The sequence below is a fragment of the Tachyglossus aculeatus genome, chromosome 11 (genome assembly GCF_015852505.1).
Source record: "Tachyglossus aculeatus isolate mTacAcu1 chromosome 11, mTacAcu1.pri, whole genome shotgun sequence".
NCBI lineage: Eukaryota > Metazoa > Chordata > Mammalia > Monotremata > Tachyglossidae > Tachyglossus > Tachyglossus aculeatus.
In genome coordinates this window covers 900478-915052 of record NC_052076.1, presented here as the reverse complement: position 1 = coordinate 915052, position 14575 = coordinate 900478, and the positions used below count along the sequence as shown (strand labels likewise).

At 55.4% G+C, this 14575-nt stretch overlaps 1 protein-coding gene across 5 annotated transcripts in view; it reads left to right on the top strand.

The window, feature by feature from the left end:
- Positions 1-5095, top strand: part of LOC119934666 (limbic system associated membrane protein) — a 274942-nt gene extending 269847 nt beyond the window's left edge. For 2 of the 5 annotated variants that reach the window (XM_038754230.1, XM_038754228.1), the window contains 2 exons: positions 1225-1257; positions 3282-4083. In XM_038754230.1, coding sequence (XP_038610158.1) covers positions 1225-1257; positions 3282-3385 — 137 coding nt within the window. In that variant the 3' untranslated portion in view covers positions 3386-4083. Of the gene's footprint in view, positions 1-1224; positions 1258-3281; positions 4084-4113 lie in introns of those variants that run through there. The other 3 variants (XM_038754229.1, XM_038754232.1, XM_038754231.1) reach the window with 3 other exon arrangements.
- Positions 5096-14575: the final 9480 nt, after the last annotated feature.

The window sequence follows — 14575 nt, the reverse complement described above, 5'->3', positions numbered from 1 at the left end:
AGAGAAGTTAAGTGACTTGCCCAAAGTCACACAGCTGACAATTGGCGGAGCCGGAACTTGAACCCATGACCTCTGACTCCAAAGCCCGTGCTTTGGATCCTCTTCCTCCATCAAGCAGTCAATCAATCAATGGTATTTACTGAGCATTTACTATGTGCAGTGCACTATACTAAGCATATGTATTTGCTTGTTTATTCTATCATATTTGTTAAGCACTTACTGTGTGCCAGACATAGTACTAAGCACTGGGGTAGGCACAAGCTGATCAGATTGGACACAGTCCATGTCCCACATGAGGCTCACAGTCTTCATCCCATTTACAGGTGAGGGAACTGAGGCACAGAGAAGTTAAGACACTTACCCAAGGTCACCCAACAGATAAGTGGTGGAGCCAGGATTAGAACCCAGTTTTTTCTGACTTCCAGGCCTGTGCTCTATCCACTAGGCCAGGCTGCTACTTATTGTGCACACACTGTTTTCAGGGCATTGTACTGAACACATTCCTAGTGGATACAGTAGAGTTGGTAGACACGTTCCTACCTTCCAGAAACTTACAGTGTACAAGGGGTAGACAGATATTCAAATACATTACAGATAAGGGAAATGGCAGAGTATAAGGATATGAACATAAGTGCTGTGGGGCTGAGGATGGGGTGAATATCAAATATTTAAAGGGGACAGATCCAAGTGCAAGGATGTCACAGAAGGGAGAGGAAGTAGGGGAGATAAGGGCTTGAGCCTTGGGGGAGATGGGATTTTAGGAGGGCTTTGAAGGTGGGGAGAGTGATCGTCTGTCATATATGAAGGAGATGGAGTTCAGGGCCAGAAGAAGGACAGAGGCAAGAGGTCAGCGGCAAGATAGATGAGATAGCGGTACAGTGACATGTACAGAGCAGTGACATACAGGCTGGGTTGTAGTAGGAGAATAGCAAGGTCAGTTAGGAAGGGTCGAGCTGATTGAGCACCTAAAAGTCAAAGGTGAAGAGTTTCTCTCTGATGCAGATGTGGATGGGCAACCACTGGAGGTTCTTGAGGAGTGGGGAAACAAGGACTGAATGTTTTTTATCCCTATCCAAGCTTCCCTCCTCCTCCTCCTCCTCCTCCTCCTCCAACCTCCCTGGTTTCCCCACAGCAGACAGGACCACCTGCCCTTGCTGTTGGGCCCGAACTGATAGAGCATCTGCTTTTGTTTTGTTTTTGTTGTGATGAATGTCTCTCTTTTAGAAATTGGCACCACCGTGCACTTCAAGCAAACAGGTAGGGGCTCCTCCTCCAGCAGCCCCCCACCCCTGGGTGGAGCCTGGATGAAGCGGTCTGGGAAGACCTGAGGGATCAGAGGCCTGGGAGGCTGGGGGTGGGTGGGCACAGAGGCTATGATTGTCACCAAGGCCCAGGAGATCCCCAATCCCCCCAGCAAGCCTGGGTCTTCTTCACCAAGTCCATCAGTGGTGTTTCCTGGACCCTCACTGTGTGTCAAGCACTAGACCGGGCACGTGGGAAACTACCCCGGAGCAGAAGTCAGGGTCCCTGGCCGTGGGAGGCTTCCACTCTCCTGGGGAGGATGGTGATTATTCACAGAGAGCAGGAGCAGGAAAGGTCAGGCAGTGGCGCTCGGCAGGTGAGTAGAGCTGCGGTCCAGCAGGGGCCTGGCTCCATTCTCAGGGTCGGAAAATCCAGAGTGTTTTGCTGTCCACCCCTTGTCCCCTGATCCCCCCTGCTCACTCACGCCCCGTAGATGAATTTCAAGGCATCCGGTTGACAGTCTGGTCCACAGGCCACACCAGCCAGGGGACAGGCTGGCTGGATGCTGGACCATCCTCACGGCCAGAGGATTGGGATAGAACCAGATTGGGATGTGGTGTGGGACTGGACAGTCTCCACCATACCGAACCAGACTGTGACTAGGACCATGGTGTGGGGTCGGACGACCTCCACGGTTCAAAACCAGACTGTGTCCATGACCATGGCCTGGGACTGGACCGTCTCCATGATACAGAACCGGACTGTGACCGTAACCACAGTGTGGGACCAGACCATCCTCGCAGTGATGATAGTTATAATAATGGTATTGGTATTTGTCGAGTACTTACTGTATGTCAAGCACTATTCTAAGCTCTGGGGTAGATACAAGCCGATCGGGTGGACATCGTCCATGTCCCACATGGGGCTCCCAATCTTAATCCCAATTTTACAGAGGAGGGAACTGAGGCCCAGAGAAATTAAGTGAGTTGCCCAAGGTCACACAGCAGACAAGTGGCTGAGGCAGGATTTGAACCCAAGTCCTTCTGACTCCCAGGCCTGTGCCCTGTCCACTAGGCCATACAGAAACGGACTGTGACCGTGACCATGATGTGGGACCAGACCGTTCCAACGGTGCAGAACCAGACTGTGACCATGACTGTGTGTGGAAACAGATCATCTCTGTGGTACAGAACTGGACTGTGACTGTGACCGTGGTGTGGGAATGGGCTATCCCCGTGGTTTGGAACCGGACTTTGACTGTGACTAGGGTACACAAGCAGTCTGGGGGCCTCCCAGGACCTCCTACCCCATTCAAAGAGCAGGAAGGCGGTGCTGTAGATTCTGGATGAAGGGACCCCATGGAGCCAGGTGTGGGCAAGGAATTGACCCAACCCAGATACGCCCAGCAGCCCTGCATTCCCCCGGCTCCTGCGACATGGGGGGCCGGCCAGAAGGCAGAGCCAGAGCCAGAGTGAGGACCCACCTTCCTTCCCCCCTCTGACCCCTCACCCCCCACCTGACCTGAGCCCCAATAGGGATTGCTGAGCCCCACCATGGGCCCAGTTCCATACTCAGCCCCTGGCCCAGAACTCCAGTCTCCTGACTACCAGCCCCGTGCTCTGTCCACTGCACCCCACCACCTTTCAGGCAGCCTGTCTTTAGAAACCGGCCCAGACACCGGGGTCCCTGTCTCCCTGCCGCAGGGTTTGCGGATGCCTTGGAGGCATCTAAGCGAGGCCTGGGCTGTGGCAACCATGACATCTGTGGGCTTCACGCATGTCATTCTGCCTCAACCTCTAGGGCGTCAGTCACATGTTTCACCCTGTGGCCTCCAACTGTCTGCCTGTCAGTCCGTCTGTCCGTGCATCCACCTGTCTGTCTGCCTCCCATATGTCCATGCCCTCCCACTGGCCAGTTGGTGAGGGGGAGACATCCCACAGAAGTTGTATTTTGACTTCCGAGGTTGGGGCTTCCGGTACGTGTGCACGCCCCCTCGCATACAACCAAACAGCTGTTGGTTTGCGCGTTCACCCTCTCAGGGCGCAGGTCATCGGGGTCATGCCCGGAGAAGCTGGTACTGACCCCCAGCCCCGGGGCTGGTCTCCTCAAACAGCTGACTGGATCCACACTGGAACCCAGATAATGGAGACCAAGATTTAAGGGTTTGGCCCTGAGGACAGAAACGCCTCCTCCGCCCACTTCTCAGGCTCCCAGGGCCCACCGAGCCACCCGGGAGCTGAGGGCCAGGGTGGAGATGCAGCGTTCCCTTTGGCAGGAACTGTCCTGGCCCTCACTCCACATCCACCGGAGCCTCCACTCTCTTCCTCCATCTTCCTCCTCCTTCTCCTTCTCCTCCTCCTCTTCCCCCGCCTCCTCACCCCCTTCCTCTCCCATGGCCATGGCCACCCTGGCCGGTGATGCACACAGGCCAGTGGTGACTCTCGGCCATCCGAGGACTCTCCAGTCCAAGCACATGCCAGAGAGGCCTCTGTGGAGACGATGTCTGAGGGCCTTGGCCTCCTGCCTTGGGCTGGATCTCCAGGAGGGCTGCTGACGGGGGCAACCGGCAGCTCTTCCCCTGGCCAGCATCTCCAGGATCTCTCCCGGTGTCAGCCGACCGGTCCATGCCCCGATGCTCACCTGTCCACCAGGGCAGGGGCGAGGCCTTGAGCCTTCGTGGAGGCCAGATCCCTCAGGCGGAGGCGCCGGGGCACCGGGTTCCAGCCCAGTGCTGGTGGGAGGCGTTGTGACCCTCTGTCCATTCTGTCTCTGTCTCTCTCTCTCTGTCTCTGTCTCTCTCTCTCTGTCTCTCTCTCTCTCTCTCTCTCTCTCTCTGCCCAACCACTCCCTGTCCCTGCCATCCCCCTGCAGGACCCGGTTCCGTCAGAGGAATCAACGGCACCATTGCTCTGACCGTGCCGCTGTGGCTGCTGGCGGCATCCCTGCTCTGCCTGCTCAGCAAATGTTAATAGAAGAAGAATTTAAAAATAAAAACAAAACACCGACAACACACAAAAACGCGTCATAAAGGAGCCAGAGAGAGAGAGAGAGCGGAGAGAGAAAACTGCCCCTTCCACTCGCCACGGCGCACTGAGCCGAGGGGAGAACCAGAGCCACCTGGCAGAGCGGAACAAGGGAAACGATCGTGAAGCCACAAAGCCCATCATATCACCGCCTTGGGCCCGGCGCGGGAAAGCTGCGGCCCCCTGCACTCGTGTGTGCGCAAGTGCGTGTGCCAACCGCCTCCGACCGTGCCCAGCCCATGTCACACTAAGGACATTCAGATGCTTGAAAAAGCAAAATGCCTCATGACAATGTTTCCCCTTCTTTTTTTTTCTTCTTCCCTTCCCTCCTTCATCCCTCCCCATCTGTGAAACCTGACATCACCGCCGCCACCACCACCACCACCTCCCTGGTTCCCCTGGGGGCACTTGTCAGCCACCAGCCTCCCCAGGGGCCAAATCCTAGCCACATCCCATCTGCAGCGGGCCCGGGACCCGGGGGAGAGGGAGGAGGGTCTCCTGCCTCTGCCCCTCCCACTCCTCTAGCCAGCCTCATTCTCCCCTCCAGCCTGCCCAGGCCTCCGGTCCGCCCCCTCTCACTCCTCCTGCTGGTCTTGCTGCTTCCTTTTAACCCTCCCCTAGGCTCAAGTGGATCACATTCACTCCCCCTGCCACCTCCCTGCAGTCAATCTCATCATTCTCAATTCCTCCCCTCTGGGTGCCCCCCCTCCCCCACGGGTCTCTCCTTCCCATGGGCGTATGTGTGTGTATGTGTGTGGGTGTGGGTGTATGTGTGCACATGCAGGGGTCCCTCTCTCTATAAAGCATGCCAAGGGTATGGCTTGTGTGTACATAGACTGTCCTGCTTTGTGCTCACACATAGCGGCCGGGGGTCCAGGGGTTGGGGGAGGGCACTTGTGCTTCATCGTGAGGGTGGGGGGTGGGGAGGGGGTATGGGTGGGGCCAGGCAGACTGCACAGAATGGAAGAGTCAGACAGACCTGGCTGATCTGGGCTCTTTCCAACACGTCTGGAAGCCCTCAGACCTGGTTGGAGGCCGGGATTGCTGGAATTGGGAGCCCAATCCTGAAAGAAAGCTCTGGGAGAAACACCGGGGTCCGCGGACAGTGGCTCCATCACCCCCAAAACTGGGACCGGGGTTACCAGCCCCGTCACCCCCGTGGCTCTGGGACCAGTGTAGCTGAATCCCAGGCAGCGGGGGCACGGCTGTTGAATTTTGCCTTGATTTACACTGGATCAACCAATTTCAGAAAGCCCATCCCCACACCAGCCATCCCTCTCCCCCCGCCCCCCTTCCCCTGCCCCTACTGGCTCTTCCCCAGCCGTCATCAGGCAGGGGGGCATCACGTGATGTCAGTGTCTGTTCCAATGGGAACAAGAGCTCCGCATTGTACTGTGCCAATCCTGAACCTGCCGTGGATTCACTGTTACACTGTTACTGAAAGTGCCTAAATCGGGGTGGGGTGGGGGCCAAGCAGAGCCAACGCAGTGCAGCAGAGGGGTCCCCGGAGGGCTGGCACTCAGCACTCACCCTGGCTCTCCCTGCGTCCATCCATGCTCTGGCCTGCTTCTAAGCAGGGTAAGGAAAGAAACCGTTTTGTGGCTTTTTGTTCAATGTGAGTGCACTGTGGTGTCGGGAAGCAGCAGGCCAATTGGCCAGATGCCTTCCCCTCCCCCGGCCCACTGACCAGCTGAGACTAAAATGACCCTCTGCTTGGTGGCCGCCGATGCTTCCTCCTGTCCCTTTGCTGGGGAACAGGGATGGGGGGAGAGCGGTCTCTGATTAACACTCACTCGGTGAGTAAGTCAAGGTCTTGGGGGCAACGGGGAAGCCTGGGGAAGTACCCCTGTAAGTAAAGGTCTTGGGGGCAATGGGGAAGCCTGGGGAGGTACCCCTGGCCAGCCCAGCCAAATTCTGGTTCAGAGGTCAGGGCTGGGGGGTTGGGGGGACAAGCAGTGGCGGTGGGGGTGTGTGTGTGTCTCAATGGCGTACTTTGATGGGGAGGGCTGGCAAGGAAGGCTAATAGACCACAGCTGGACCACAAGCTGACTACAGCTGGCTTTAGGCTTGGGGAGAGGCAGCAGGGGGCCCCTAGCCAGGGTCCAATCTGGTCAGGGTGGCGCTGACCAGAGGGCACCCCAGCCCTCTGCACCCTGAGTGTGCCCAAAATGAAACAGAGGAAGAGTTCCCTGAGATGGCCGTGCTCAAGGAGACAGAGGCTGGACAGAGACTGCCAGCAACCAGGTGTAGAAGGAAATGTGCATTTGTCCCCACAGGTCTCAGAGGGGTCAGGGTGGGTCCCAATGGTGATCCAGGGGGCTGGGCAGGCCAGCCAGACTGGAGCCACGATGGACCAAACCATGCTTTCTGGCTGCTGCAGACACCTGAAGAGAAGATCAGGCAGCCGAGTGGTTAGACCCAGGGAAGGCACCCACTCCTTTTCCATTGTCTCTCAGGAGCCCAGAGTCTGTGTCCAGAAGAGCGGGGTGCGAGGGGCTGGGGAGGGCTGACGGAGGCTGATGTGGTCTAGTGTGGGTCAGTGTGGGCTTGGGTAGGCTTATGTGGGACAGCATGGGGTGACATGGTTTAGTGTGGGCCTGGGTAGGCTGATTGGGCCAACGTGGACTGACATTGGCCAACGATAGCTGGTGGGATCCGTCCTTTAGGAAAGGGCCGGCCAGTGGTGGTCTCTTGGCCCCCAGGGTCATTGGCCCTGGTTCCAGAGAGGCAACTGGAGGCCACAGTTGAGGAAGGCATGAACTTCTTCCATTGTGTTTCGAGGCAAGGGAGAGAGAGAGGGAGCTTATATGCCAGGGACATGGGGAGGAACCAGACTGGAGGGGCAGGGAGATAGTGTGTTATGACCTTTAACCCCAGAGAGACTTGCTCCTTTGGCTCCCGCCTTCCTGGAATACAGAAACTGAGTCTGGGAGGGCCGAGGGCCTAGTGGGATGGCTGGTCGACCTTCAGGCTGGGGTGGAACGGCCTGGGAAGCCCCTTTGACAGACCAGCGGGCTAGGGGGTTGGCAGGCCGAGCCGACATTCACCCCTCCTTCCCGGGTTTCCCTCCCCTTATTGCCAGACTTGGAGACAGGGAGGGTGGTGGGGAAATTCCCCAGGAGACATCGTCATCGCAAGAGGCCAGCCCCTTCCCCCAGCTCCTTCCCAGTCCATGCCCACGGCCTGCACACGAGCTTTCCTCCCTCCTGCCTGATTGCTCCCTCTCTGCCTCCCTCTTTTCCTCTCTCTCCCCTCATTGTCCCTTCCTGACCACAGGCTCCCATACTCCTGGGATTTCTTCAGATTTCCGTTGCCGTTCTCCCCATTGCTTGGGGATGAGCCAATCCGTCTCTCTTTCAAGTGTCTGTCAGGTTCTTTTTTTCCTTTGCACAGACAAGCTGGGCTGGATTGTGGTTTAGGGATTGCTCTGGAGCTAGAGGCAGTCCTGACAGCTTGTGCGTGCACTGGGGCCAGAGGCACAGGTCAGAATGGGGTTTGGTCAGGGGAGATTCTGGGCCATGGTGGTTTAATCAATCAATCAATCAATCGTATTTATTGAGCGCTTACTATGTGCAGAGCACTGTACTAAGCGCTTGGGAAGTACAAGTTGGCAACATATAGAGACGGTCCCTACCCAACAGTGGGCTTTAAGTTGGGGTGGTGTGGGCCAGGGTGGTTTGGGGCTAGTAACATGGGCCCAGAAGGTTTGGGGCTGGTGGTGAGGGCTGGGGTGGCATGGGCCAGGGTGGTGAGGGCCTGGTGGTGAGGGCCGGCGTAGCATGGGCTTGGGCAGTTTGGGCTGGTGGTGTGCCCTGCTTCGGCATGCAATCCAAATGGGCACCAGTCTCCTGCCATTGGGATTGCCAACTTGAATGTAGAAAACGGCCGGTGGCAGACCCCAACTGTGCCAGTGTCTGGTGATCTGAGTTCCTAACCTTTCCACCCCCAATCCCAATCAGAGCCCCATGTGGGTTCTGCGTCTCTGCTGAGGGCTGGGAGCCAAACTGGACCATGTACTGAGTGCTTGGTGTTGTACTGAAGACCCAGCAGGTCTGTGCAGGACTTCGTTGGGGGCCGCCCTGCTCACCTACACGGGACTGTGACTGCAGGCTGGGGACATCCGGATTTCCACTCGACACAATTGCATCCCTGGAGCCGATTGGCGAGTTGGGTTCCAGGATCTGGGAAATCCATACAAAAGCTCACTGGTGAGCCCAGTATATGTCTAATCAGCCCCATCAGTCACACCAGGCCTCCACCCAGGGAACCCTGAAACTCTGGAAGGATCTCAGGGCAAAGGGAAGATGAGTAGCATCAGGGAGAGCCAAGGGCCATCACCCACTCTGCCATTTTTTGAATGTTCCCAAGAGCTCAATTCAGTGCTCTCCAAACAGAGGGTGCTCAGTTCAAACAGTAAGCGCCCTTTACAATGCTCTGCTGACAGTAGGTGCCTAATACAGTACTTCATCCCTGTGGCCTCGTGCCTTCTCCTCTGCCCATTTCCATTCTCTGCCTCGGCCCCAGACTCCTGGATCCTTTGGTGGTGACGGAGAGGGAAGATGGAGGGCAGTCACTGAACTAGCAAAGACATCAGGGTAGGGGGTGGAGAGACAGTATCCAGTTGAGGAGGGAGCTGGGACAGATCGTAGCTGATCTAAGTCAGAACAGGGAGAGATTGTAGCCACTCCAGGTGTGGGCAGGGAGAAATTATAGCCAGTCTAGGACAGAGCAGGGAGATATTGTAACCGGTCCAGATGTGGGCAGAGGAGTTGCAGTCTGTCTAGGCTGGAGCAGGGAAAGATTGTAGCCAGCCTAGGCTGCAGCAGGGAGAGAGTGTAGCCAGTCCAGTTGTGGGCAGAGAGATTATAACCAGTCTAGACTGGAGCAGGGAGAGTTTGTAGCCGGTCCAAGTGTGAACGGAGGGATCATAGCTAGTTTAGGCTGGAGAGGAAGAAATTGTACCGGTCTAGGTCGGAGAAGGGAGAGATTGTAGCTGGTCCAGGTGTGGGTTGGAGGGATTGTAACCAGTCTAGGCTGGAAAGGTGAAGTTCTAACCACTGAAAGTGGATTAAGGTGAACACAGGGAGGGGGGATCCCAGTGAACTGGGGTCATCTCACCCCATCTTCAATCCCTCCACCCTTCCCCCACCCTGTCTGCCTGGTGAAGAGGTCAACTGGTAGGAAGGTTTTGGATCCCATCCTGATGTCCCCATTGCTTTCCCCTGGGACCCTGGACTTTGTCCCTTGCACCCTTGCTCCTCGCCAGCCTGGCTAGAAGGTTGAGGTGAGTGGCCAGGAGTGGGGTCAGAGCAGCTGCATACAGGCACACGCACACACACACACACACACACACACACACACACACACACACACACACACACACACACACACTCTCTCCCACACACTCCCATGCCATACCACAGAACCGTCCGGAGCCCTGATCCTGGCCCACCTTCCCCTGGCTGACTGTGGTCCCTCATTGAAACATTTTCAAACACGGGTTCTGTCTACCCCAGCCACCACAGAGCCCCAAGCTGACCTACTTGGACAAGGCTGCCCTCGGCCATCTGGGGGGCTGGCCCTCCACTTTGGGGGACTGGAGTCTGGTGGGATTGGGCAGTTTGGGGGCCCACCCTGGCCCTCAGAGAGAGGTCTGAAGAGGAAAATCAAAGCTCAGTGTGTCAAAAAAAAATAAAGTCAAAAAGCTTTTTTTCTTTTTCTTTTGAGATGTATTTAAATTCTGTTTCTCTCTTCTGTTATTTTACACGTATGAATGCTCTGCTCTTCTGTGATCTTCAAACAAAAAGAAATAAACGTGGAAAGGAAATGTGTCTTTGTTTTGCTATCCTGGAGCCCTGGGCTGGGTTAAACCAGGGGATTAGACCAGAAGGGGCTCAGACTCTCTCACTGCCCAGTATCTCCCCAGAAACTTTCCTGGGCTGCGTGGGCATAAAGGTCAGCTTTCAGCCCCTATGCACCCCCAACTCTCTCATTCATTCATTCATTCATTCAATTGTATTTATTGAGCGCTCACTGTGTACAGAGCACTGTACTAAGCGCTTGGAAAGTACAATTCAGCAACAGATAGAGACAATCCCTACCCAACAACGGGCTCACAGTCTAGAAGGGGGAGACAGATAACAAAACAAAACAAGTAGACAGGCATCAATAGCATCGAAATAGATAAATAGAATTATAGATATATACACATCATTAATAAAATAGAGCAATATGTACAAATATACACAAGTGCTGTGGGGAGGGTGGGGGGAGTGGGAGCAGTGGGGAGGGGAGGAGGAGCAGAGGAAAAAAGGGGGTGCTCAGTCTGGGAAGGTCTCCTGGAGGAGGTGAGCTCTCAGTAGGGCTTTGAAGGGAAGAAGAGAACTAGTTTGTTGGATGTGTGGAGGGAGGGCATTCCAGGCCAGGGGTAGAACGTGGGCCAGGGTTCAACGGCAGGACAGGCAAGAACGAGGCCCAGTGAGGAGGTTAGTGGCAGAGGAGCGCAGTGTGCGGGCTGGGCTGTTGAAGGAGAGAAGAGAAGTGAGGTAGGATGGGGAAAGGTGAGGGAGAGCTTTGAAGCCAATGGTGAGGAGTTTTTGCTTCATGCAAAGGTTGATAGGCAACTGGAGATTTTTCAGGAGGGGAGTGACATGCCCAGAGCATTTCTGTAGAAAGATAATCCAGGCAGCATAATGGGGTATAGATTGAAGCAGGGAGAGACAGGAGGATGGGAGATCAGAAAGGAGAATGATGCAGTAATCCAGTCGGGATATGATGAGAGATTGTACCAACAAAGTAGTGGTTTGGATGGAGAGGAAAGGGCAGATCTTGGCGATATTGTGAAGGTGAGACTGGCAGGTTTTGGTGACAGATTGGATGTGTGGGGTGAATGAGAGAGCAGAATCAAGGATGACACCAAGGTTGTGGGCCTGTGAGACGGGAAGGATGGTAGTGTTGTCCATGGTGACGGGAAAGTCAGGGAGAGGACAGGGTTTAGGAGGGAAGATAAGGAGCTCAGTCCTAGACATGTTGAGTTTTAGGTGACGGGCAGGCATCCAAGTGGAAATGTCCTGAAGGCAAGAGGAAATGCGAGCCAGGAGGGAGGGAGAGAGAACCGGGGAGGAGATGTAGATTTGGGTGTCATTTGCAAAGAGATGATGGTTGAAGCTGTGGGAGTGAATGAGTGCTGGGTGTCACGATCCTGGTGCCCCTTGGGTGCCATCTGGCAGGGTGAGCCCTGGGTGTGCTGCTGTTGTGGGCAGGGAGGATTGGGTTTGATTTGTCCATGACTACCTCACCTCCTCACCCCTCCCCAGAACCGGGCGCTGTCCGGCCCGGTCCTCGACAACTTCCATGCATGAGTTCCCATCAGGCCCCACCACCCCCTCTCTCCCACTGCCCTCCAAACCTGGCCTGGAATGAGGAGATGAAGAAACAGGTCACTGCAGGGCCCAGCAGCCCAGCGGGAAGAATCCTGGACTTCTGCCTTCGAAGTGGTACTCTTCAGATGGTGCCCCTGACTGGGCCTGGCCTGCTCCAACCCACTCCCTGGAGGTCTGTCCTGAATGTCACCACTGGCCCCATGGCCTCATGCCCATGCCCCCATTGGCTGATGGTAAGGATAGTCTCTGCCCCTGAAAGGTCAGTCTCCTCATCTGCAAATAATAATAATGATAATAATTATGGCATTTATTAAGCACTTACTATGTGCCAGGCACTGTACTAAGTGATGGGGTGGATAAAGTGGGGATAAGCTCCCTGTTCTCCCTTCCCCTTAGATTGCGGAGCAGAGGAGCAGGGCCTGTTCTGGTCAGACCTGATTGTCTTGAATCTACCCCAGCACTTAGCACGGTTGCTTGGGACCAAGTATGTGCTGCGTCTATTGGGTACTCATCATTTATGTACCCAGTGAACAGAATCTGTGTTTTTATTGTTATAGTGAACTCTCCCAAGTGCTTAGTACAGTGCTCTGCACACAGTAAGAGCTCAATAAATATGATGGATTGAATGAATGAATGAATGAATTATTGAGGTGGAAATGGAATTGTTGGCTCTTCCCCTCTCATAGGAGACCCAGAGTCATATGCCACCTACCCTCCCTCTGGCAGAAGCTCCTGGTATCACAATGGGAACAGCCCCTGACAGGGAGCCCAGTGTGGCGCCTGCAGGACCACCAGACCAGAAGTGGTGGAGAAGCCCAGACCAGGTCAAGGTAGGGGCCAGATGAAGGTCAGGGGTCAAGGCAGAGCAAGGCGATAGGGTGGCCAACACCAGCCCATTGGGGTACCATTGGAGTCATGCCATCGGCATTGGATGTGGCTCTAGGGGAGCCCCCTCGCCGGTCCGACACCCCACCTCCCAGTCTCCAGGCCCATCAGGGACAGCCAGGGCTTCAAGGAAGGGCCATTTCCAGCCTCAGGGGAATGCCCACCTTGGCCCCTGCTCCTCTCCCAGGTTTGCTGGTCAACCCTGGCCATGCCCCAACATTGCCATGGGCCAGCAAGGCTAGATCCTGCAGGAGAAAGAAACACCCTGCCCCTGGCCTAGAAATCCCCCGCCACCGGCCCTGCCTGACCCAGCCACATCTCAAGGGTCAGTGAGTCTTTCAGGCCCCAGGTGTTCCAAAGAGCTGGAGGGCACAAAGCAGGACTCTCTATTGGGGTGAGTTCAATAGGTTCAAACCTGTCTGTGCACTGATGGATAGATCCATCAGTTCTGAAGATGGATTAACTACCAGGTGAGGGACGGGCATCTACAGGTAGATGGAGTCCCTGGAAACATAGTAGTGTATAAAACAGTCTTTGTGGGGAGGAGGAGAAAGAGAAGGAGGAGGGGACACATCTGATTTTAGGAAAGTGTCATCACTGGAGCACAGGACAATCCATGAGTTCTGTTCCAAAACAGGAGGGTGGAGCCAGACAGAGAGGGCATGGTCAGGCAGAGCCTTAGGTCAATAAAGTCCTTTTGTTGATCACTTTCTCAGAGGCTCTCCTCTTTTCTGCTCCTTAGGGTACCCCAGCTTCTCCCATGTCCACTGCTTGGTCAGTGGGATGTGCTCAGGGTCTGTGGGGGGCAGAGTGCTGTACTGGACACCTAATGGGGGTAGTGTGCTATTTTGGATGCCTGCTGGGGGCAAGATACTGTACTGGACACCTGCTGGGGCACAGCCCTGTACCGGACATCTTCTGGGGGCAGAGTGCTGTACTGGATGCCTGCTGGGGCAAAGTACTGAGCTCAGCTCTTGGAAGTGAACAGTGTACTGGATGCCTGCTAGTGCGTAGAGCACAGGCCCAGGAGTCAGAAGGAGCTGGGTTCTAATCCCAGCTCCACCACTTGTCTGCTGGGTGACCTTGGGCAAGTCACTTAACTTCTCTGAGCCTCAATTACCTCATCTTTAAAATGGGGATTAAGATTGTAAACCCCTTGCAGGACATGGAGTATGTACAACCTGATTACTTTCTATCTACCCCAGACTTAGAATAGTATCTGGCACATAGTAACCACTTAACAAATATCAAAAATAAAATAAATAAGACAGAGCATTGTGCTGAGCATTTGGGTGTAGAGGGTTGTACTGGATGTCTGCAGGGGGCTGAATGCTATATTGAGCACTTGGTGTTCCAGAAGAGGGTAAAGGCATACACCATGATCAGGCTCCCCTGTGGAGCAGTCAATGCAATGGGTCAATAGAAGGCAAAATCTAGATCCTGAGTCCGTTCTCCCTCCTGGGCGGTGATGCAGTGAATTGTCAGTTTCCGAGTTTCTTAGAGCTGCCGATACTCCCAGCCTGGACCTGGTGTCAGAGAGGAAGGTGGGCCAGTGGGTGGGGCCGGTGCTGATGGTTGAGGCAGCAGTAGCCAGCTGAGGTGAGTGGTGCCAGCAATGCTGGTGAGACCATTGGGGCCAGTAGGGCCACTGGTGGTGGCAGTGGGGCCGGTGGAGGCAGTGGGGCCTGTGGTAGTGGTGGTGGTGGTGCTGGAGGGGCCGCTCGGGACTCTGGGGACTGGTGCTGCCAGTGGTGACGGCAGTGGTGGTGGCCTGCCAAGAGATGAACTGGTGCCACCAGGAGGTGAGATCCACCAGGGGACAGGGCCAAGAGGGCAAGGCGGGGGGACAGGGCCAGGTGGGGATGGGGACAGGATCATCTGTGCCCAGATTCATTCAGCATCAGTCAGTTGCTCATCAGTGACTCAGGACAAGGATTCAGTGAGTAGGAAAGGGCAGTGGGAGGGGATTCCCACCCTCCCTCTCATCAAGGTGGAGGAGGCAGGGTGCCTGGCAGGCTGTAACCCGGATGTCCAGTAGAGTGT